The following is a 25,374-nucleotide window of genomic DNA, read 5'->3' as shown; positions in this document are numbered from 1 at the left end:
CATCATAATAAAATACTTATATATTTTTTCAATATATTTTCTTATATATGAAACATGCTGTACATATTTGCATGGATATCCCTTTTTATTTCACGTCAACTGACACCCAGCTCTGATCACCGTCTTGTGCTTTGCTTAATCCGAGCAAAGTATATATAAAAAAAAAGTTTTACTGGCAGCTGTGTTTTCACAAAAAGAAAAGATGTAGAGGGCTACTTGGGATTTTAGCAGCAGTATTTGGGCTTTCAACATTCCAGCTTTTTGTGATTTTAGCGGGAGAGGTAGTGCCCGCAATATTTCAGTTATTTGGGATTTTGGCAGAATATTCATCCATCCTTCAATATCGCTGATAAGGGCACATGGGTGAACCGGAGCCGAATCCAGGTGACTCTGGGCCAGAGTACACCCTGGATTGGTCGCAGGCCCATCGCGAGGGTACATACCATTGCCCAATTATTCCCTCTAGTACGAGCCGCCTGACGTCAATTTTATTCATCAACAAACCGGACGTGAATGTTTTTAGAATGTGGGAGGAAGCCGGACTACCTGAAGACACCTACGCGAGCACGGGGAGAACACGCTAACAACCCCACACAGGAAAGCCCAAGTCCGAATTCAAACCCCCAACCTCAGCACTGTAGGTGGTCGGACCCAGCACGCATCCACCACGGTGCCCTAATAGGAGAATTGTCAAGGGACTTTTTCACCCAACACTTTTAAGGACCATTTCATTTTGGTCTTATTTTGCAGAATGCAATTTGTGTTCTACTGCAGCATCCGTTCAAAGCGACTAAGAGTGAAAGAGGGAAGGAAACCAACTTAAAGTGACTTCTCTGATGTATTTCTAGTTCCATACACACACACAAACACACTACACACAGTAGCCCCTTGTTGAGATGACAATTGTGATACTGGTTTGAAGAGGAGGGGTGGACAAAAGAACGTAAATTGCCAATTTAACATCAGCATGGTACAAACAAATCCCATTACGTAAGACCGCCTTCCTCCAATAAATATTCATCCTGTTTTTTGTTTTTAAATCCTTTAGTTCCAACTAAAACGCTGGATTCAAGCAGTAGTAGTAGTAGTGACTTTGTATTCTAGTTAGTAGTAGCGAAGAGATGCTGAAGCAGTAGTCGAGTAGGCGTGAGAAGGAAGCAGACCCCTCCCCCCTCGCTCCCCCATCCTTCTTGTCGGATGTGATGCGGGTGGGCGTCTCCGATTAACTGGCTCAGCGCCAAAACTGAGTGACTCACAATTTTCAAGTAAAGAAAAAGCAGGAAAAAAAAATCCTCCGAATAGAGAAAAAAAGCTTTGCTGCCAGGTTTGTGATCAACACAACTTTTCAGATTGGACTCGAGGCTGTAAACAATCGGTCCGAGCACCACGCGTGGGTCGGGGGTGAATTTTCAGTTGGTTTCAGAGTTTGTTGTATTTCTCCGGACTGAATAGGAGAAAAGGGCTTCTGAGTTGAGAGAAAAACTGAACAAGGCTTCTTGTGGTATCCACACAGTCAAAGCTGATCCTCCATGTTCCAGTTCATAGAAATAAACAATCGTCGCGCAAAGGAAAAAAAACAAACAAAACAAAAAGTCGCTTATAATTGCACTGGCCTTCCTGGCCTGTTAGCACACATACTCTCAACATTCACATACACACGCACGCACGCACGCACGCACAACGCCTCTGACTTTGGGAGTAACGTCCTGAGTCGACGTGCAACATGCTGTCAGACCGCAAAGGAGGGAGTGAATATTTTTGTGTTTTGGATCTATGTGTAAGAAAAATTGATGGAGTCCTGAAGACTTTTTGTTTTTAGGGTGGTGGTGGTGGTGGTCCAGTGTGCTGTTACGCAGTCGGGATGGGTGGGGCGGTGTCAGCGTTGTCAATCATCAGCGCAAGTGCTCCAGTAAAGGCAACTCTGTGGATTCGTCAGGCGGTGCGGGGGCGCCCCCTGCCGGCAGCGGGCAGGAATCCACCACCCGTGTCGCTCCCAGTGGGTCTTGTGTGGGACTGGCCTCTTGTGGTGGGCCAGGAGGCGGGGGCTGTGGAAAAAGGGGAATTGGTCAAAAATGAAATGGGGGAAAAAAAAAAAAAAAAAAAAAGTGGTCACTGCTAGTGATGGGCATCATAATTCATTCAGTGATTCTATTTTGGCTGAGGTTGTGTGGAATTATTGTCTACAAATTGGTTAAAGAAATAAGAGGCAAAATGGAGTGCCCAAAAAGTACAGCGGTACCATACGACACCAAAATAAAAAAAATTAACCAATGCACCAACAAAGCTCTCCAACTTAAGTGACAAGACCGCATCTTTTTCTGCATGTGCGCAACACGGAGAAATAAATAGAGCACGCAGAAACTTCTGGGCTCGTGCGGACCTTCCAGTCACACGGAGTGACATCTCAATTATTTTGCCTCCATGGCCGACACGCATGGCAAAGCCCGTCTGCAAGGCCTATGCTAGAAAGCCATCGGGAGGAAGCGTCGTTGCTCAAAGAGGGACAGGTCGGCATGTGACGCACTTCAGAGACTCCTATCGAGTCAAAGCTGTGAATTATTTCATGAGAAGCAATTTTGTTCCTGACAGGTTGCGTTTGGTGAGGCAATTAATGAAAACTGTTGGCAGGAGAGGAGAGCACATGACCAACCGTGAGCTTAACGGTTGCACTGAATCATTAGCAATTTGTTTGACCAGAGCAGTGTTACCATGGAAGACGTCAAATGTGGTCAATTTAAGAATTCCTCATATGTAAAGGCTTGTTTTAGATATTTTCAGAACATTCTGCCCAGAGAGATGATTACCTGCAGTGTTAATATTCTCCGTGATGAAAAAGAACTTGAGTCATGCCCATTCCTGTTGGGGTTCCCCACCTGAGTGCGTATGGTGTGGACATTTCCTCCGTCGCCCTCGCCCGCCGTCGCCGCTGAACCGTTGAAGCCCTTTCTGCCTGAAAAACTCCACTTCCCGAAATGGCTCTCAAAATGGAGCACGTTGCCCTGGGCGAGGCCAGCCCGCTGGCCCACCCTGTGGCTCGAGTTCTCCAGAAAGGCGGAGGGGCAGAAGTGCTCGGGCACTGGGAGAGGGGGCGGCGCCACCGAGCCGCTGAAGGAGAGCTGCGGGTTGGACAGCTGCTGACCCAGCAAGCCTTGGATGGAGGACGTACGCTGGAGGGATGAGAGCAGTCCTGCTTCCATCCTGCCCTCTGATTGGCTGAGGAGAGCCAGTGGGAGTGGCTGGGGGTGGTGAGGCCAGTTCTGAGTCGGACCTACCGGGTTGTCCGTCCCTGATGGGCAAAACCAACAAAATTACATTTAGCGACTTTTGAGCGGAGCTTTTCCATTGTGAAAATAACATCCGTGCCATACGACTTCCTGGCACCTTTGGTTCAAAGACCAACTGTGACAATGTGGTGCTACTGGAGACCAGGAAGTGACAGGTTCTACCCATAGATGGAGCATTTAAGGATCTGATGTGTTGTGCATCCCGCGTCACAGATGTGCACAAATTAGCAGCGTTGAAAAAAAGTCTGCTCAAACTGCGTCTTCTTAATGCACCGTTCAGTACTCTAGCGTGGTGCTGGAATTGTGGCCTAAGAGGAAAAAACTAATCTATTCCTCAATTGTTTTATTAGTCTTCTTAGTATTAGAATCAAAGTGAATTGTTAAAAAGGATATACTCAAATTATTATGCACTACTGTAAGTAGGGAATAAAACCCCCACCACAATCACCCGAGAATGGAAGATTTAAACAAAATTACATGTTTACCACATTTTAATCATGTGCTACCAATGTAATTGTTCCAATTAACTAAATTCAAAGCACTGTTTTCACAGTGTCTCACCCAACGAGGGCTGCATGGTGGTGATGTGTGGCTGGGGAAGGCTGGGGGCCGGCGTGCTCTGCGTGGTGTGGATGGCGACGTTGGCCGTGATGGAGGCCGAGCCGCCGCCGCAGTCCGAATCCTCGATGTTTCCTCCGCTGTTGCAACCAGCACCGCATCCTTTCTGCATCCTGTAGAGAAAGGAACTAGTCACGCTCACAGCCCTGATTAAGGTCCCAACTGGCATTTGGTACCTGTCCCAGCTGTTGATGAGCCAGTTGTAGATGTTGTGTGGGCTGACGGGTCCCCCCCACACCGTGCGCAGCTGACCGTGCCCACCCGCATACGAGGTGGTGAGGGGGGACACGTAGATTGGGTAGCCAATAGGCTGGTCGCACGATGAGTTGATCATATTCCTAAGGGCCTGCTTGGCGTTCTGAATGCTTCCGCGCTCGGGGTTGCGGTTGCGTAGGAAGACGAGTTCTTGCTGTTGCCCTGCCCACAGCCCACGCACACACTCTCGGTTCACCTGTAGGGGAAGCACGAGGCTCGTTAGCCGGGAGAGGTGCAACTCGGGTGTACAGAACAACAAATGCCATTTTCAACAGTTTTCAAGGAAAGAACCACCCCGCCGAGATACTCTTTTGGATGTTTAAAAAAAAAAAACTAACAAAAAAAAACGTTTTTGTCTAACCCTAAGCTCTTCCTCAGACATTTTGGAAATGAGGTAAACCTGACCGAAGCACACATCCATCCACTTTCTTTGCCGCTTATCCTCATGAGGGTTGTGGGGAGTGCTGGAGCCTATCTCAGCTGTCAACGGGCAGAAGGCTGGGTACACCCTGAACTGCAGGGCACATTGAGACAGACAACAGTCGCGCTCACGATCACACCTAGGGGCAATTTACAGTGTCCAATTAATGTTGCATGTTTTTGGGATGTCGGAGGAAACCGGAGTGCCCGGAGAAAACCCCGCAGGCACGGGGAGAACACGCAAACACCACGCAGGCGGGGCCAGGATCGAATCCGGATCCTCAGAACTCTGAGGCCCAGAAGCAGACAGCTGTGATTTAATTTCGTGCATTGGGAGTAGAACCACGACGATCGGTAAACATTTTCAAAAGGTTGACAAGTGTGTTTGGAGAAGCTGCAGTCGGCTACAGCACAGTCAAAATGTGAGTGTCCAGGATCAAAGGTGAAAAACAAGATCCTGCTTTGAGCGTCATCCGAGACAAGCAAAGGAGCAGCAGACCATCTTCAGGGGTTCATCTTGGGAATAGTGCTAGCTCGATCATCACACCATACACATTTTGTCAACCTTTTGAAAACGTTTCATGGTTGTTCCCCTTCCAAACCAAGAAATCAAATCACAGCTCTCATCTACTGATGGGCATTCAAAAAATATTATATTTCCAAAATGGCTGACATGGAGATGTCATAAAACAAAACAAAGACGTCCCAACAACTCTTCAACTAAAAAATTCATTTTTTTTTTTGATTATTAATACGTTCAATAATAATGGCTTCATTACTCTTTGACTATCCATATGTCTCAAGAATAATTGACTATGCCCGCAAAAAAAAAAAAAAACACATTCACTAAAAATGCAGAAGATGGAAGCGGTGCAACCTTGATGACCCTGAAACTGAGGAACCTCTTGTTCAACATGATGATCTTGTACTCGTCGCTGCCATCGTCCATGATATGACGCAGCGCCAGCAGCGAGGGCATGTTTGCGAGGATGGCACTCCGCCAAACAGGGTCGCCCTCGTGTGATATCAACATCTTCTCGTCGTTGGCAGTGATGGCGTCATAGAGCACTGCAGGGTCCTCGTACTCGTCCGGGGATGTAAAGTGATCCTGGGGGAAAAGCACGACGTGGGTCAGTCCGTTAACCTCAGGGGAAGGTTTTCGTCTTATTAAATTGTTTCCTGCTGGTGAGAAAAGGGCTACCTGATGCAACTTGAGGGACATCCTCACTCCAGGCGCCACAACTCGATTCAAAAGGTCCATATCTGCAAAAACCCACTCATCCCGTGGAGACGTGATGCGAAAGTCTCCCTTGAAGAGTGCGTGGAGGCCGTAGAGGAACGGCTCCAAGCTGTCAAAACAACAACGGGGTATGGACAGTGAACTCTTCTTGTACGATAAAAACAGTGTCCAGCCTGAGCCGGTCGGCGCTCTCACCTCGCAGACATGCTGTGGGAGGCAGTGCCGAGGGCTCTTCTTCCCAGGATACACAACCCAAAACAAAGACTGACTAGAGGAGAATCTTTCTCACTTGTCACAGGCTGCGACACAAAAGAAGTAGAAGTTATAACAACTCCAACAAGAGCCGATCTTAAGGTTTAAGATATGAATTTCCATCGCTTAGAAAAACAAATAAGTGGATGTAAAGCCTGTGGCGAAACGAACCGATTGACGCCTGCTGTTGCAATACTGAATCCAGTCCACATAAATCATGCAGAAGGAGGAGGGTGTGATGCCGGAGGCCCTATGGTCATAATCCTCATCAATGTTCAGGTTGAAGGTGGGGTCGCTATCGACGTAGTTGGCACCGAGACACGGTCGCAGTGACTCCTGGATCGTCTCGTTAGCCAACCACTCCTCCAGCTTGGGTGATCGGCTCACGTAGTAAATAATGCTCTGATGGAGAAAGCAAACATTTGCATTACTAGATACAATATCAGAGTACCGGGCAGTGTACGTGAAAATTGGTCTAAATGCAAATGGGTAGGTTTCCAATTACGCCATCTTGAGAAAACAGGTCATAGGTGAAGTGTGAATTTTTTTTTTTTTTTTTCCATCGTTTATTTATCCGATCGGTCTAAGGGTGGTGGTGATGTCATTGGAAACCTATCCATTCACTAACCTGAATAAAGAAACTTCTTTGTAAATATCTCGTGGTTCAATGTGGGCACTTGCGACACACACACAGCTGCGGCGTATGTATGTACCAAATGGTATTTTCTTTACAAATGTACTCGTGAGGCCTGTAACAAGGTGTGCTCTGTAGGCCGGGAATTACGGTACTTGGCTGCCTTGTGGGACTTCTAAGGAAATCCAACAGGAACTAGAGAAGAAAGGTTGGACTACTTTGACAATAAAAGCTAACTCTGTTGCTAATATTCTAATACCGTATATAAATACAATTTAAACTGGTAGAAATTCAATGGAATGAAGTCCAACAGGCTGCGAAAGTTGGCACTACTTCTGCATATCTCATACTGTATGTTTGGGGAGCGAGATTTGACTTGTCTCCCAATGCTCATTTCACAAGATGACAGAATACATTAGTCAGATTTGTCCTGCTTTAATGCACATTTGTGTACTGTATTTCATTTACAATGTTGAGGAAAAAAGTTAAAATTACATTAAAAAGACACTCTAATAATATTCACAGATGTTTGTATTCATTTGCTTTTTTAACAAATAGGATATAACCTGTCAAGAGACTCCCTGGCCATATTTTCTGGACATCTCACCTTGACATAGTACGTGATGAGAATCTTGCGGAGGTCAAACACTTGCAGCATGGAGGCGGCGTTGTTGTCACTGATGCTGTAACCTTCCAGCACATACTTTGTGGCCGCCACCTCCCAGGCGAGCCAGCGCTGTCCGAAAGCGGCGTTGAACGACAGCATGTGAGGCAGGTGACCTGGCTCGCAGCAGCAGCACCCCTCGTCCTCCTCCACACCTTCTGTGATGGCCTCGACTTCCCTCTGCTGACAGTAGGTGCCTGCCGGGAAAAGATGTGGGTGATGTAAAATGCATGGCATAAAAGAAGACAGGAGCTAGATCAAAATTCCACCTGCACAAATATATTCATTCTTAGTTTTGCCAAAATGTTCTAAACTGAACACTATTTCATTGTAGTTTGCAGTTATGTCGTCACAACTATAAGATGTGTGGCAGTCAAAAACTAATGGGCACAAGTAAATCGAATGGATTTTTTTTCATGAGGTTTTCATGGTTTGTAGTGTAATTGTTGGAGGATTATTAAATAAATAAATACATATATACATAAATAAAGTTTTGTTTGTCTGTCCTCTTCCTGTCAGCCATTTTGGAAATTAGATCATTGTTGGATCCCAGTCAGAAGCAGTTAACCGACGAACATTTTCAAAAGATTGTAAAACGTGTATTGGGAAGCTGTAATTGGTTACAAGTACAACAGATGCAAAAAGTGGGTGTCCAATATCATAGGTGAAGAAAAAGAGCCTAGACTGAGTGCCCTCTGTGAGAAGCAAAGGAGCGGCAGACCATTTTCGGCGGTTAATCCTGGGAATAGTGCGACAGTTGAGGCAATCACGTGCAGTATTTCCAGATGTTTTATTTAGTTTCTATGTTTTTAAAGTGGGAAGGTTAAAAGTATATATATATATATATATATATATATATATATATATATACACTGTATATTTGTTATTATATTGTCTCAATACTACACACAGTCACCGCCTCGTGATCGACGCAATGAGCACCCCAGGTGTAACTGAATTTCCTTTGACATGGCTCATGATGTTGATGACTTTCGACCTAAATGCGCTCGCAGTACACGAAGCAACTCTGAACATGCGCTTTCGGCCTAACTTCAGTATATGCTCAGTACGGTTAACTTGCATTTCCTCTTTCCGGGTGAATACTGGTTGTTTTGGAGCAGGCTTGTTGAGTTAACGTTTATGAAATAAACACGTAAATTAATGTCAAGACTACACAAAATAATCTATTTTTTCTACTCGTAACAAATTTTACGCACGTGAGTTTTCGTGCTCGCAAATGGCGCGCGAGCATGGTCGCGGGCGTCAAATGTGAGTGACTGTAAAGCTCTTCTATTAGATTGTGCAGAGGCACCTTATGTCGGGTGTGGTTAATCAATGTAGGAATCAAATGCAAGAATATTAAGGGACTTATTCAGGGTAACATCGTTTCAGTTCAACTTCCAATAAATATGGATGTTTAAACTGGTAATTTTATAACAATATACAATGTGACAGAACTCTGGATGACCGCATCAGCTGTATATGCACAATGTTTGTTTTTTTGTAAATACATGCTGTTGGGTAAAAACAGATAAACTATAATCGTCTGAGCTCTGTAAGTGCATTACACGTCAAGCAGATACAAAAAAGTAAACTTTTGAGAATGTGGAATGGTGCATACCTCTGAACTCCAGACCCCTCAGCTGGAATGTGACCAGGCCGTTGCCGATCTCGATGATGTGCACCAGCGCGTTGAGGTAGTCAGAAGCGAGGATGAAGCAGTCGCCAGTGTTGTAGTTGCCCCAGCGGCCAAGCAGCAGATCTCCGCACAGGCTGTGCTGCAGTGAACGTGTTAGGTGTTCGTAGAAGATGGAGTTCAAGTTGTTGTCGTCAGCACCTAACAAGAAGAGGTGGCGGTATAGCAACAGTTTCACATTTCAATCATGTGAAACGATACAAAATACAGAGATATGAGAAATGGTTTTAGAGTGCATACCAGGATTACGGTCAAGTTGAGTGGCAAGTCTGGTGTTGGAGTGGTCAACTCGCTTGGTGCTAACAACAGAGAATTGCATTATCACGAATTGTGTTGAACCCGGATGAATAAATGTATTTAACTTATTTGATACTGAAAAACTACGGCATTCTAAAATGTAAAAAAAAAAAAAAAAAAAAAAAAAGTTAAATATGTAAAAAAAATTTTACATACTAAATTATGTACATATGCACTTGTTTTTTCTCAATAGGTTGATCAATCAATAAAATGAATAAATACATTATGTACAAATTAAACTCTTTATAATGTAATTACTTGGTGGACCGGATTAAAGAACAGTAAAATAAAGCTGCAGATTCATAAATTGCATACTTGTAGTCCCGCTCCCAGAATTTAACAGGTCTGGTATATGATGTAACAAACACAGCGCTGCCTAGGACTGGATTGAGAGGGGTAGAAAAGATGGCTGAAAAGATGGCCTGCACAAATAGCACAGCAGAATCTGCATCGAAATGGAGTTAAGGGCAGCACGTGAAAAAACGGAGCAATCACTGGGATGTCATTGCAAGTAATCACAGGAGACATCGAATCGACTTTAAGGATACGTGGCACTGCGAAGGGCTGAGCGAAGGCGTGGAAAGCCGAGCCCCACGTGATCTGCCAGGGGGCGATGTAAGTCAACACAAAGCGTAACTTATACAACAGGTCCCACATCTGAGAAATACAAACACAAAAACATCACTTAGGGATGGGCAATATGAACAAGTAAAAATGTTTAACACATTGTACACAGGAGAATATGCCAAACCAGGATTTCACAATATTGTTTTATTTGAGCTTTAAAAAAAAAACAAAAAACAAAACCAAACAAAATTAAGATGACATCACATCACACTAGCATATGAATTTGGCTCAAGCACTTCTGATAGAAATGTACTTGATGGCATTCTTCATGTTTTGCCAATGTTTACTTGCTTTGCCATATTGTACATGTTTGCTAAATGACTCTGCGAGGGTTCTCTGAGTGTGTTTGACAGATTTCCTTATCTTTAACGCAATCGTGAATGGATGGCTGGGTGTGCATCCTGTGAGGATGTATAAAGCTACTAAATTATATTTAGTAGCCTCATAAAGTTTTAAGACCTTTCCAAATGACTGTTTATTATGACCAGCGAAAAGAAAAAAGATTAAGTTGGAGCACATGTAATCTTGAAACGATGACGGTGGAATTTATTTATTTATTTTTTATATTTCCCGGTGACAAGTTTAGCAGCCGATTTTGCGAATACAGTACAGGCTTCAAATAATTAAAGCAGTGGGCCAAAGGTGACAGACGGGATAGTGAAATACAGCATTCACTTCCAAACAGCTGCGGCAGTGGTAGGGGTAGGGCTATGCTAGCGAGCTCATCCGCTAGCCTCACCAGCATTCTGGATGACTCAGAGTGCACAGTTCTTTGTAAATATGAACCAAAATGAACAATCCTCCAGGGAATATACGACTGTAACAGCGTTATCCATTGTCTTCATTACGCTTTTAAACAACTGTACTTGGGAAGCCAGCATGTACATAAAGTTGCCTGTGTCATTTTCATGTCAGCCAACAAAAAACTATACATGTGTTCGGTCCATTGTTTCAATTAACCCACTTTATTTGCTAAACTCCTGCAAATGTTGTTTTGCTCAATAGTTTGAGATGGAGAGGTTATTTTTCTCTTCCTCATATGCCATCCAAGCATTCATTGTTGTTTTCTTTGAGAGACAGAATGAATATTTCATAATTTAAAATGGCACATCATTAAAGCAATGGTCACCTCTATATCGAAGGCAATATATAGCACCCATCCGTAAATCCACTCTTATTCAATTAATTGTATATATACTTTAAAACGTGAAATGATTGGTGCCGTGCATTCTTACCTTGCTGAAAAGAATGGACATGAAGTAGTAGTCAATCAGGAAGGTCTCTGAGAAGTGTGGGTAGTCGAAGTGGAAGAAGAGCGTGGTGAAGCACAATGTGACGTACTGCTGCGATGGGGTGCCGAAGGCTGACCGTAGAAGCTTCATGCCAGCTACTGAGATGAAGAGCGCTCGGCTACTGGAAGACAAGCCAAGATGTCATGATGAGACAACTTGCATCCAAAATTTCATGGGGCACTTTATTACATTTGATAAGATTCAGTACATATTTTCCGTTTGAAAACTATCACAAAACAAACGAAAAAAGTCACAAAGTATGTTTACACAATGATGGACAAGTTAATTGTACCTTCTACAATCTAGTTGAAGAGCATAACATTATTATGCTTGTCACTGTATGATGCTGGCATTATTGTTATAGTAAATAAATGAATTTTCGTCAGACAGAAAAAAAGTTTGAGAGAGAACCACAATTACAGAGCATTTGTGTTATTCTTGTGACTTACTAGATGTCCAGCTCTTTATGGTTCTGCCCAACGGCACGTGCTTCCGTCGTGAGGGAGTTGAGCACGACCGCCGGATAGATGAAGTACTTTTCCACACATTGAAGCCACGCATACAGTTTCTCGAACCACATCAGTTGAGCAGCATCTGGTGACAAATAGAGTTAACTTGCTAAATGAATGCAGGACTTTTGAATATTTGAGGCTCTGATCCAAGAAAGGCTCATTTTGCCAGATTTTCTGAGTGATTTAACAGGTATGCCTGCACAATAAAATGAGACTTCCTGCTCCTCACATTGATAGTTCTTACATGACACCCCCTCCTAAAAAAAAAAAAAAAAAAAAAAAGTGAGATCCAACTAATGCCACTGCAACTTCTGAAAATGTGATGCCATTTCAACAGGAAAAAAAGATGAATTTAGCATTGGCACACTGAAAATCCCTTGGAGATGATGGAGGTTAAAATGCATTTCTCAGCAGCACTTCAACTTTAGACCTTGCTGGGTTTTATTTAATCCTCAGTGATGCCTCCAGAAGGAGACGCTGATAATAGTCCTTATATTTTTACAGTGACATTCGCTCGAGCGGATAAAGACCAATTAGACACTCACCTCGGACTTCAAACTGACTGTATTCTTTAGATCGGAGTACAGGGTGAGCCAGGCAGAACCAAGGAAGCTGTTTGCGGAGCTGCGGCAAGAGATAGTGAGTAATAAAGCCGACAACTCCCGCCAAGATGTACAAAACAAAGCTGAGTGCAGGCTGTGGGGCAAGAGCAGAAAGAGGAATAAGTGAGCAATTCCCATCAAATCATGTGAAGAAAAGTTGCCAAATGTCCTAAAATTGTACTAACCTGTAGTGCAATGAAAACTGTGCTGGCACTGATGGCAAAAGTGATCACAGCCATGAGGGGACACATGACGAGGTCTGATTGGAGAATCTCTTTCTATGGATGACAAGGGACAAGGTTTTAAAGTCAATGACATTCTGAAATCAAAGGTGTAAAGGTTAAAAAGCCTTCATTTGTACCACAGAGTTATGCAGCTTATCTGGAAGTGGATCCTTGATCTCCACAGGGGGTTCTTCAGGTGTGCGATTCTCCAGCTCTGGGAATAACTTGGATCGCACCAATGACCTGATGCAAATGGAGACGGGAGAAAAAGTGAGGAAACTTCACATTTTAAAATTCAGGAGAGAAATGCACGAATATTCAAGTGAGCCAAGTCAGACATTTTTGTTTTTTTTAATTTTGAAAACTCTCATGGCACACCACCAAACAAAACTGTTGCAAAAATTATACTAAAATAATGATCTTCTGTCAATTTACTCACGTTAACTTAAATTGACCCCATTTGAAATGTGAGATTATTAACCATTCATCAGTGAAAAAATAAGTTTCAGAATTGTGATGATTAAAACAGTTTAAATTATTCGGGATTAGAATTTCTTTAATGTAACATTTTGCTCAACTTTCATTGGTGTGTACTTATTTTTGAGACACTGCAACATTGAAATAATTTATTAGTCAAAAAAAAAAAGTGCAATACAACAGCAAATCTCCTCTGAAATTGATGGCCCACATTAATCAGAGTATTTTGTTGTACATTACCGCAGAACAAAGAACATCTTGAGACAAAACTCAAGGTTTTCCAACAAATCTGTTGGTGTGTTGTTAAAGTTGAGTACTGTTTGGTTTTAGACTATCTGAATGAAATATATGCATTGTACACATTTGAGTATATCACAAATATTACAGTATATGCTAATACACACTTGAGCATTTGAACATGAAGACAACTATCTATCTCTGGGGATAAGGATTGTTTAAATTTATTTTCTCTATTCGAACATTTTAAAGTTGTTGAGAGCATTGTTTAAAAAAAAAAAAAAAAAAAACACACACAAACCTTGGACTAAATGTTAAAAGTGTTTCATCACCACCCATAGTTTAGCTATCGTACACGCAACACATTCATCAAAAGGGACAAACTGCCATGACTGAATCTCTGAAGCAACATACTGACCACAGGATAGTAGGATCACTGCTTTGGCGACTCAGGTGGTAGGACAAGGCGAGTAGTAGGCCGCAAAATACAGAGAAAAGTACTGGCACATGGGCGTCTCCCCACGGTGCCTTTGAGAAAGAGGGGAAAAAAAAATTCAACATTGGACTTAAGTTTTAACTTTCTGACATGGTATTGAGCGAGTATTCATGCTGTGCTCACATTTATGGCACCGAGGCAAAATCCATAGAGCAGAGCAGCCACGAACACACTGCGTATGAGGCTGAATAGAGATGAGAGGGGACTGGTGGTGGCTGGGCAGGAAAGAGGAGTGGATCAATGCAGTGTATGAACATGGAATTCAAGCGACTACAGTAATCTCTTTATTGCAAAATAATTTGCAGTGAATACTAAAGAGCCCTGTTCTTACCTGTTCCACCAAAAACGTGCATGTCGATCTGCTCCAAGAGACACATAACAAAGGTATTGACCTGAGGTAGCAAGCCAAACAGGAAGATGACCGGGAAACACAAGGCAAACACTACAGAGGGCGGAGAAAAAAAAAAAAAAAACTAATGAAAATCGAAACCTCAAAGGGTACTTTTTTTCCTGTAGGTTTAACAGATCGATTAGTACACTGTAAATCACGTGTCAAAGTCAAGGCCCACGTGCCAATTCCGGCCGGCCGCATCATTTTATGTGGCCCACGAAAGCAAATCGGTGCACCTTCCATGATTCTTGCTTTCACGCAGAACAATCAATAAACTACAGTATTATCTTGGAATTGTTATTTCAAAACCAGCCATCCATCAATTAGTTGGGTCTATGTAATAATATAAAGAGGTGAAACATTTCCATGGTTTAATGGTCCTCTGAGAGAAACTGTAAATAAAAAGCGGACCGCAATAAAACTGAATTTGGGACCCCTGCTGTAAATGAAGTCTGATGATTTACCCAGGAGCATATCTCTGATACATAGCAGAAAATGAGCAGAGAAGAAGGTGACGCCATAGAGTGAGAACTGTTGCAGGCTGCTGGAGCGACCAGACAAATCAAAGATCCAGATCATCACGCAGCACAAGCAGAAGTAAACAGGGCGGCTGTACACGATAATCCAGTTGTGACCCTGTTCAAAACAGAAAGGTGCATAAAATTACACCACAACCAGCCAGAATAGTTCTGAAAAGATGAGGGCAAAGCCAATACTCACATGCATGGGAGAGGCTGCATCTGGTTGTACACTCTGAAAAATAAACAACTTTATAAACAACACTTGATGATGACTTGAAAAAAAATGACCGGCTGCGCACCAGGCATGGACAACTACACAAATCAATTCACTGAGATTTGCATACCTTCAGTAAGGAGTATTGGCAACTTGCAATGACCAGGCAGAACTGGAAGACCCAGATGTCCCTGAAAAAGCCCTGGAGCAACAGTTGGAAACCCAAAAAGGCCACCAGACTGGCAAGCACCACAGCAAACACATTTTCTCCCACACGTCGATTCCTGATAGCAGAAACATATTTTACATTTCAGACATATTTTGCCCATGAGTTGTTCATCCAGTCACTTAAGCTCCTTGAAAACATCAGTTAAATAAAAAAATCTGTATGAAAAAAAAAATACCCCAAAAAAAAGCTCAATGTTATGGTTGAACTTTATTTTTTTTTGTTAATCTCATCTATTAGTCAAGGTGTAATTAATTTAGTGACTAAGCATACTGATGCAGAGTGTAACAAGGTTACAAAAATTGCACCACATCTCTTCAACTCAAAAGCCATACCTGTCCAACAACGCCAGAAGTGCTAATCGATCATAACGGACCCTGAGCCACTTCCCAGGCAGGACCCAAAAGCGATAGTACTGCTTGGGTTTAGCCTTCTCCTCGATCATCAGGGTGTTCTCTTGAGACTCCTGCAGAGACTCGTGATCTAGATCAAACTGGAGACATGTTGATAAGCAGACAAATGTTTGTAGAAGATGCTTGGATTGTATGAAAAATAAGAGAAAAAACAAAACCCCCCAAAAAACCGACTAACCTCAGGCATTTCCAATGGCACCCTGCGCACCTGCATTCCCTGTAGGACAACTGGTCTGGGCTGCAGCATTGACAGGACTGGTGCTCCTTCCTGGACCTCTGTGGAGGTGAAGCTTGAGGACTGGGATTGCCTTTCCCTTTCTCTGCAAACCAAGATGTCACATCATTTGGAGAATTTTTTAAGTATTTTAAGATTGCATAAACAAACTACAGGCATTTTAACTCACTGAACAGGGTCCTCATAACCACCTCCGGCAGGCCCAAATGTGTAGGACCTCTTCACTCCTGAGACACAACAGAAGAACAAGAGAAAAATGAATAATTAGAGAAAAAAAAACACATTTTCCATCTGTGTATCTGCTTTGATTTTCAAATGGTAAACGGTGGCTCTTTTCACATTTAACTGACATGACATGAAAGAAGCATTGATCTTCTCATTAATTTCCAGACAATAAAAGAGCAAAGCCGCTTTTTCCGAAAACACTGTGCTCATTCACAGAAAGCTGCAAACTCACCGCTCTCATCAAAAAAGTAGTGCACAGCCCCCTCTGATGTGTCATCGAATGTGGAGGCCTCATGGATGCCGCTGCGTGGAAGCAGTAGTGACGAGGCAAACTGTAAGGCGGAGGGAAGGGTACGGGTCCGCGAGTGGGAAGAGGTCCGAGCCCTTTGGAGGTCCTGGAGGCTAACGGTTTAAAGACAAAGATTACGATAAAATGAAGTTTGATGGTAACAGCCTTCAATTATCAGTCTTTACTGGCATTGGCAAAACTCTATTGCTTCCAAGGAATATCAATCGGCTACATCTTGCAAATCATTAAATCCGCTTGCTTTCTGGGATTTGCTTTGTGAGACTGACCTGGGAGGGGACCCCATTGTAGAGGGCGGGGGTGTTGGGTTGGTCCCTGCATTGTGTCGCCTGCGGATGGCCTGGGTCCTCTTCACACTGCTGACTGAGTCGTGCTTGCCGCCATCTTCTGGAGCCAGCGCTGCACAGGAGTTAACTGTTCATACCATACTGAACACTGCGGTACAGTAATATTTTCTGATTTAATTCCAAAAGGCTACTAAAATAGCTCGTACTGCAGTTGTTTGGTACCAAAATATTAGAGAATGTAGTTTAACTGGTAAAAGAGAACGCACGACATTCCAATCTTATACCACAGATTTTGAGAAAGAAGTGTGGATTTCTTGAATAAAAACTTCATTACAGACTTTTATGGTGCAGTAGACTGCTACATTACTTATGAAGTTGATTCAAGCTTAAATGTGCTAAACGACATAAATGATGGCTGAACAAAACTGTTTTGTGCATACCTTGGAACATGTCTTAGACATTTTGAAACTGTATTTAGCCATCTGGAAATGGAAATAGCAAAGCAAACATCAGCTCACCTCCTCCCACAGCCCCCTCTTCGGTCAACTCTCCTGCTCGCCAGCCCATCTGGTTACCAGTCCAAGATCCTCCGAGAGAATCGAGCCGATGAGGATGAGACACTGGGAAACAATCGACGTGGATGGTGCGGGCTTCCAAATCAGACTTGGAGATGGTGAGGGTCCGCGGCGCAGGGGTAGAAGTGGAGGGCATTGTTTGCAGAGCAGAGGGTAGAACTGCTGTGCTGTTCTGACTTGAACCCCCACCATCCATACTGAGCACCCTGGCGTGCGTCTTAGCGCTGGCTGTGCTCGATGAGCGTTGAGCAGCACGGGAATGTGAGGAGCCAGCAGGTTCAGGTAAATCCCCTTCCCTGGGAGTAGGAGACTGAGAAGCTGGAGGGAGCTGTAAAGCTGCGCCGGTATTAGTGAGTTCTGGGGAGTAGCAGGAGGTAGAGGAACTGGAGTCGTCTTCATCTGAGCTATAATGGCGCTGAGAGCCTAGACTGGATGCAGCACTCATGTCACTGCCATCATCCTCATCGCTGGAATCCTCAAAAAGACTTTCACTGTAGGCCTTGGCGCCAAGCTTGTTACGCACTGGGATGTAATCTCGGTGTTGTCTGTGATTGTGACGACGCCTGTAAGAGCCACAATCAAAACTTCCTGCCCCGGCTCGCCTTCGCAGAGCTTTCCGTCGGCCCGGCTTATGGCCTACACTACTGCCACTGGCCCGCAGTAGCTTCAAGTCTTTGGGCCGCACAACCTGCTGGGCAGCTTGATCTGACAGCAGGAACGGCGTTGAGGATATGGGCAAAGAGGGCTCCGAGCACACTGAACCCAGGGCCAGCCCTGAGGGCACAGAAGTGGCCTGCCGAGGCGGAGGTAGGGGGGGGACCGGGGCGGCTCTGTCTAAATCACAAACGTCTGAGTGGCCGCTACTTGAGGGGGAAGAGTTGTGGAACGTAGGGGGTTGTGCAATCATGTCAGATGGCAAATCATCTCCTTCAACAAGTGTTCTGTCGAGGGCCTGGCTGGGGGAGATATCTTTGGAGGGGGAACGCAGTAACACGCTGTCTGACAGGTTATCCGTATCGCTGCCATCCTGTCCTATTTGAACCTCTGTGGGCATCTTGGCCCCAACTGTTGGCGCCGTAGCAGATACTGGTCCATCTGCTAGCTTCGGTTGGGTGAATGATGGACTTTCAAGCTGAGTGGAGTCTGTTTTCTCACTGCGGTAGCTGCTAACAGTGCTCAGTGTCTCGCGGTCAGTTGCGGCACCACCGCCACTGAAACAGCTGTCTGTGGATCCAGTAGCTAATGCCACACCACTACGACGGCCAGGGTACTCGGTCCCAGGCACAAACACCACTGGGTCGAGGCCCAGCCCCAAGAGATTTTCACTCAGCTCTTCGCTCAAGCTACTTTTTATAAGAGGACTAAGCGGGGTATCCCCAAGACTTTCAGACTCACCAGATGGCCCGAGGGGTGAATAAGCTAATGCACTGTTTTCTGGAATCTTTTGAGGAACCACAACCTCATGCAATGGCTCTTTGTCTCCTCCATCTTCTTGACTTGAAGGTGAAGGGGGTACAGACAGATATTCTCCTGCTTCTCCAAATCCAGATGCCACACCGGGGAGTCCAATGAGACCTGGAAAATTACCTCCCAGAGCAGCAACAATGCAGGACTGAACCATACTTGGAGTCCCTGCACAGGTACACCAATCATAATCAGATTAAAACGCAGGTAGAGTTTCAAATCCATGAATACAATCTAAATTATCTCTTGGTCCTGCTGAGTGTCAGGGCTCCTGAGCCTTAGCAGCAACGCAACGTTGAGTATGATGCAAGTTTAGAGAACAAAAGCAGACTCACGGATGGTGTCCTGAGAACTCTGCCGCAGCATTTCACGATGAGCAGAGGTAACAATCACATTATTGCTTCCTTGTTCTCGCATTAACTCCTTGATATCTGAAGTGACCAAACACAGAAATGGTTTAAATACAGAGTCACACATTATCTTTTAGACTTTAAAACATAATCTAATAGGCCAGACCGGTGTTGGCCAATAATTACCACTTTATGCTGATCAGCTTTAAATGTCATAATTACCGACCCAATCAATGACATCATTGATGAGCTCCGTAAAAAACACTTACGCCACGTCACCATTGAGTACAGTATTTGCGCAACCAAAAAGTATTTTTTTAGCTTTGGCGCGCGTCTTTTGACATAGTAAATATCTGACCACCTATAATGCTATTTTACAAAACTGAAGTGTGTGAAAGAAAACACATGACATACTTTGCCTTTGATTTGACGATTGCACTATGTCAGACTACTGCAGTAAAACCTTGAATTCCGATACCACTATATTGGACTTTTTTACGATCACTGGACTTCATCTAGTCAAAAAAAAAACTCATTCGGATACACTTGTTATCACAGTGACGGCCACAATTATAGATCAAGCTGCGTGTTTGGAAGAATAAAATTGAGAAAAATGTGTGTTGGTGGTCACTGGTGCTCGAGAGAGGATGTTCATTCATGTAAGGCTTGCTTGAGGTATATTCACAATCTTTTAACACGATCCGGCTTGTAACCTGGCAACAAAACTTTATGTAGCCTAGCAAGCTAATACTAGTACTAACGATAGTAGATTAACATGCCAGCGGTTTATTGAATCATGCTCTTGAGTTTTTTGTGTGTGTGTCTCAAGTAATTTAATTACACTAACTTAGCATCCATTATTTATATCGTTGTAATGCCGGTTTCACCTGACTGATTAGAATACAGACTAGATCAGTGACTTCCAACCTTAATGGAGGCAAGCCACATATTTTATAAAATCTCATAGCATACCAACAAACAAAAATGTCACAAAAAGTGGATATATTTATTACTGTATGTACTTTCTCCCATCTTATAGAAGACCATTCATTTGTTCAGTCACTATGCCTCACTGGCATAAATAGATGAACAAATAAACATTATTGATTGAAATCTAACTTTTTTGTGCAATAAAACACTGTATACAAGCATGTACAGTAAATGAACAAGTCATCTAAAAAGACACCAGCTTGTGATGGGATTGGTGATTCGTTTTTTTTTTTTTTTTAATTCACTGATCAGCCCCAAAAATCCTGAATGAGTAAGCCCATTTATTGCATATTCATTCTTGAGATATGGACTTATTGAATGGAAGAATAAAACACATGCTAACCCTTTGTTCCCCCTGAATCCTCAAGTTGGGGCAAGAACTCCTGCATAACAGAAAAAAAAAATACCTATGAATATAACGGATAAATCTTTTGAAGGCAAACAAGTTGACGGTCCTCACCGACACCTGGTTGAGTCCAAACAGCGAGTGCTGAGAGCTGCATCTTACCGGAGGCGTTGAGTTGACCTTCCGAAACACGGTCATCTCTACGCCAGCATGAATATCCCTGCTGCAAAACAATCACAGTGCAAATTAAAAGGGTGTATAGTATAGCACTCGGATATCTGACTCACATCACTGCCATTTCATCTCGTCTTAAACCACGCACTCACCTGGGTTGACTCCCATCATGGCCACCTGAAGCTTCCTCAACGTCTTCTGTCTTTGGAACATCGGCTGTGAGTGAGGCCTTTTTCTTATCGACAAGCTCCCCGAGGTCGAACATGGCGTGGAGACGGTAGTTCACCACTTTTATGGTGGTGAAAAAGATGGCCACCACAGCAGAGTACAGTCCTGCTATCAACAAGCTTGCAGGGAAAGCCTGCGAGGAGGTGCAGGCAGATAAAACAATCCATAGAAAGCTTCCAGTGAATTCAAATGACCCAAATTTGTCAGAATTAACATAATGGCACAATTAACAGAAGTAACTTGTGAGCCACCTGTTGGCGTTCATAGAACAAAATAATAGTTTTGATTTCAACAAAACAGACCAACATCCCACTGAGCCAGTACATATTTGACTTAACTGACAGTTTTTGTAACTTTGTCTGGTGGTATGCCTTGAAATTTTTCTAATGCATTGTAAAATATTTGCAAGGGCTCGCTAAAGGGAACGGTAGTTTAAAGAACTACATGAGAATGAGGCATATACTATGGCAACAACTGCAGAGAACAAACTGTTTGATATGGAATCAAAACAAGTTGAGCACATTATTCGATTCTATTAACTACATCTTTATCTTGAACTAATAAGTTGACTTAATTTTCCTATTGGTTAAACAAGGAAATCCACTTTTTCACGTTTTACTATGAAAAGCGGCAAATGTCTTCTTACGCTTGACATTTAAGGATTCAGGGCATTTCTTGCATATAAATTTTGGAGGAGCCTGCTTCTGCTTAATTATGAGCCGCCTTCAGCTTTGAAATCCATGACAGCACGAAAACATAGTTCAGCTGTGTGTGTCATCAAACGGTAAGAAGACCAATTTTAAGTGTTATTACACAGCCGTAACATTATTCTCTTGCTTTTATGAGTACACTTTTACCTATAACATTGCTTGTCCAGTCAATAAATGTATGATTGTCACAGTTTGACATTGGAATAGATTCCTTTCTCTGGCCAAACTATGGTACAAATGTTTTCTTATTCGAATGAACAGGAGGTCAACCAGCTACCCTGCGCAAATAGCATCTGAAAACCTAACCTCAGAATAATAAGTGCATACGTGCTCACCATGTATAGCAGAAAGGGGAAGGCCAGCAGAAATATCCATAGGTAGAGATGAAAGCAGTTGGAGAAGGTGCTCTGATGGGGGTCCACATACCACCCTCCAGTGAGCGAGGCCCACACACCCTGTCGTAATATCTGAAGTGCCTGGGATCCCATTTCTCCGCCTTCAGGGGGAACCCGCAGCTGAAAGAGCCGCTCCAACACGGTCACTCAGAAAACTGCTGAGTTGGACCCACAGTGTATCCTGTCTATGATGGCACTTCCATTGAGGATGGCAAATCGAGCGAGACTGTCTCATGAGGAACAACACTTCTAAGCCTTGGGTATGTGCACACTTCACTTAAGGTCAGGAGTCTTTGCACATCCTGGCACCGCTGTGTGCTCCCTCCCCGCACAGATGATGCCGCTTGACTCAAGCCTAATCCTTGAAGGGTATTCAGGTGAGTGACTCTGTAGCACATTGGCAACACGGCAAGTGTGAGAAAAAACACTCATCTGAAAGAAAGAGCAGACAGAATGGGTAAAACATGATTGAAAGAAAAAAAAAACTACACACACACACACACATATATAAAAAACACAAGGTCTGGAGTGAGTTCCAGCCAAAGTTCATAAAATAACCTGGTAGATCTCACAAAAAGTCAGGTATAGTTGGCTTTCAGGTGAAACATGAGGAAAATTATTTTACCCTTGGTACACAGAGAAATCCGCCACATAAAGAAATGTACTTAATTTTGCCTTTCCCAAGACAAGAAACTATGTTGTTGTTTCATATGATCATCCTAGAAGATTATCTGGTGGTCTGAATGTGTGACTAGAATGAATTGTCCCGAAAGTAGGGTCCAAAATGGGTAAGGCCAACAATCTTAAGTTGTAAATGTTTGCAATACAACCAAAAATCTTGGTGTGGAAAAATGACTACTCCCGACTTAATTGTCAGGTGAAATGTAGCCAATGTAGTTAACCATGAAGCTAGCCACTTGACTGAGAAATAAGGAAGGAGCCGTAAATAAGAATAAACATATACTAACTGATAATAAATTGTGTTCAAGAGGGTTCACCAGATAGCATGTATTATTTTCCTGCCTCTGATCGCTTCCACAACACTCGAGAAACATCAACACAGCATATCCCATAGTGTTTCATATTCTCATTTTATTTAAACCATATAAGATTTATAATTTAGGTCAGTAATGGAACCGCATATGTGTGGTGCTCCGTGTTTACATTATCGGTGCACACCACACACACACACACACACACACACACACACACACACACACACACACACACAATATAATCAAAACCTTTGAAGGCTTTATCTTCGTTTGTGAGGTCTGTAACAGAAAATCTTTCACAATTTGATTTTTTTCCCCACACGTGTACCACCTTAGCGTGTCACAGAGTATCATCAGATTTAGATTCATCCATTTACAGCAAAGATAAAGCAAGACTGGAAGTGTCACAGAAAGGTACATAGTGGACATCGTTGGAAATGTTTCACCCAGAAGCCAAATATAACTAATCTTTTGTGATTAGTGCATCTTAAGACTCATTTGTACTTTCTTCTACTGTCAGAGCAAGCAAGACGGCAGTATACGTGCAAATAACATGAACAAGTGTCTGGACGTGTTGACTGGCTGGCAAACATTGGTATATAAGGCAGCTAATAAAATACCAAAAACCCCCAAAAATCTGTACAAAAACACTGCATCCCACTTAGCGGCGCTTCTCATACTTGTTCCAATATTTAGCTAAATTGGTGGGTCACAATTAGAAACACATTTCATTAGAACACCACCAACTACAATACAACTACATAATACAATGTAGTTTTATTAGTAGCTCTTTGAAAGAATCAGAACAGACTATGAGTGTTTAAAAAAAACTGTTGTTTTATGGCCTATTAAGAGTGTTGTGTCAAATAGATGACATTTCCTAAGAGGCATTAGCAAGCTAACAAACCATATAGCCTAGCTTGTGACTGTGTGTGTTGTGATCCCGATAAAGTGGAGCCGATGAACGTACCCAACACCTACGATCACCGCGGCATGTGTGCGGACATATTCGATAGCCACGGCCAACAACAGCACACACGCTGACATTGGTTGTAAAACATGAGATGAGAAATCGGCTAATGCTAGGCCTCCAGGAGCTCCAATCCAATCTGTTCGCTGTCACCCTCGTTAGCTGGCTAAACAACAAGTAGTCGCAAAAAGATGAGCCCGGCCGTCCTAAACTTTGACCCCCAAAGCTGTTAAAAATGTTAACGTGAGCTCCAGACAGAGGGGCTTGAAATTGTGCTCGTATCTCAAACGCTTCTTACATTTGAATCCCAGCTCAGCGTCCAGTTAGCTTTAGGCGTCCAACTCGCCTCATAGCTTTCTTCCGCATCCACTCCTTACAAAAAAAAAAAAAAAAATCTCACAGCTTTCCTTCCTGGGATGTTAGAAAGCGACGTCCCCCAAAAGGAAAAAAAAAAATCTGTAAGATGCAACCGGACTTTTCCCCAGTGTCGAGAGGCTAAAGTATCATTTCTCGAGGGTCCCTGGTCTTCTTTGACAGTTTAGGGGGACGGACAAGCCTCTTTAATGGTGGTCCCCTTCCGTGGCGAACGTCAAGTGGATCTTTGGCGAGAAATGGGAAAGTGTTCAAATGTTTCAGGAAAGAAGGCGAAAAAGAGTTGCTAAAAGGTGCTAGCCAACAACTGGTTAGCTTACTTACTCACTCACGCGCGCACACGCGCGCACGCTCAAGTGAGTAATCGGCGAGAGATGTTCCCATGATGGTGATTGGTCAAATGTGGTGACGTCACTGAGCGTTTTTTTTTCTTTTTCTTTTTTTTACCATTTGTATAATTTGTCAAGTTTCAGTGAAGGAGTTTCTTTCTGCCTTGTTTCCCAAATATGCTGCCTCCAGCGACATGTCGTATCGTATTCATGTCACATGTTGGGAGGATTACTTTGGAGATGAAGTCGGTAACAATCAAAAGTTACCCTCATAACCCTGTTGAAAATGTTATAGTAGCTCAACTATTTCAATTGTGTCCGCAAAGTGATGTAATTAATAACATTTGATGAAATTTCAAAAACCTTAATTTGGAAAGAATGCAACAGACGGAGAGTTTATTTCCTCAAAAAAGTACATTAAAGCATTTTTTTTTTTTAGAATTAACCACACATTTGTTCTTGATACAAATAATAAACATTCAATCAAACATGAAATGAAATGTAAATCCGTAATAACAATTGTGCTAGTTGCATTGTTTTGTAGACAATAAGTGAAATAAAGTTTTGGTCTATCATTAAGTACTAGATGACAAACAAAGTGAACAAAGTGTCTTTAAAATATTACACATATACTATCATCCGGCCAACCAATACATGACTCTTTTTTTCCCCAAATGTATCCTTGGTAGACTTGATTATTGTAATGGTTTTCTGACCAGACTGTCACAAAAGAGCATTAAACAGCAGTAGCTTACTGTATTCAGAGCACTTTGACCAGAATAAAGAAAACATCAAAGTACATTATAATCCTCCAATTCATGTCTTCACAC

The 25,374-nt window shown here is 43.0% G+C and overlaps 1 protein-coding gene across 4 annotated transcripts; it reads right to left on the bottom strand.

Moving 5' to 3' along the window:
- Positions 1-94: 94 nt before the first annotated feature.
- On the bottom strand, positions 95-24,570 carry LOC133491800 (pecanex-like protein 3). 4 transcript variants are annotated; one of them, XM_061803408.1, is made up of 36 exons: positions 24,142-24,570; positions 21,819-22,310; positions 20,698-20,906; positions 20,486-20,594; positions 20,369-20,408; positions 19,021-19,116; positions 17,165-18,853; positions 16,629-16,758; positions 16,285-16,454; positions 15,997-16,054; positions 15,771-15,912; positions 15,515-15,672; positions 15,084-15,237; positions 14,939-14,971; positions 14,683-14,854; positions 14,159-14,269; positions 13,951-14,042; positions 13,750-13,859; positions 12,755-12,860; positions 12,579-12,671; positions 12,337-12,487; positions 11,729-11,873; positions 11,223-11,400; positions 9,909-10,017; positions 9,676-9,805; positions 9,304-9,362; positions 8,989-9,204; positions 7,311-7,564; positions 6,241-6,471; positions 6,013-6,116; positions 5,779-5,926; positions 5,455-5,685; positions 4,079-4,353; positions 3,846-4,015; positions 2,805-3,286; positions 95-2,045 (listed from the first exon to the last, which is right to left on the bottom strand). In XM_061803408.1, the coding sequence occupies exons 2-36, from the start codon at positions 21,969-21,971 to the stop codon at positions 1,893-1,895; spliced, it is 6,861 nt and encodes a 2,286-aa protein (XP_061659392.1). In that variant the 5' UTR covers positions 21,972-22,310; positions 24,142-24,570; the 3' UTR covers positions 95-1,892. The 4 variants fall into 4 exon arrangements, with proteins under 4 accessions (XP_061659392.1, XP_061659395.1, XP_061659394.1 ...); XM_061803411.1 differs by having other exon boundaries at positions 2,874-3,286; XM_061803410.1 differs by having other exon boundaries at positions 11,223-11,397.
- Positions 24,571-25,374: the final 804 nt, after the last annotated feature.

The sequence above is a fragment of the Syngnathoides biaculeatus genome, chromosome 18 (genome assembly GCF_019802595.1).
Source record: "Syngnathoides biaculeatus isolate LvHL_M chromosome 18, ASM1980259v1, whole genome shotgun sequence".
Classification (NCBI taxonomy): Eukaryota; Metazoa; Chordata; class Actinopteri; order Syngnathiformes; family Syngnathidae; genus Syngnathoides; species Syngnathoides biaculeatus.
This window is presented reverse-complemented; position numbering and strand designations above follow the sequence as displayed.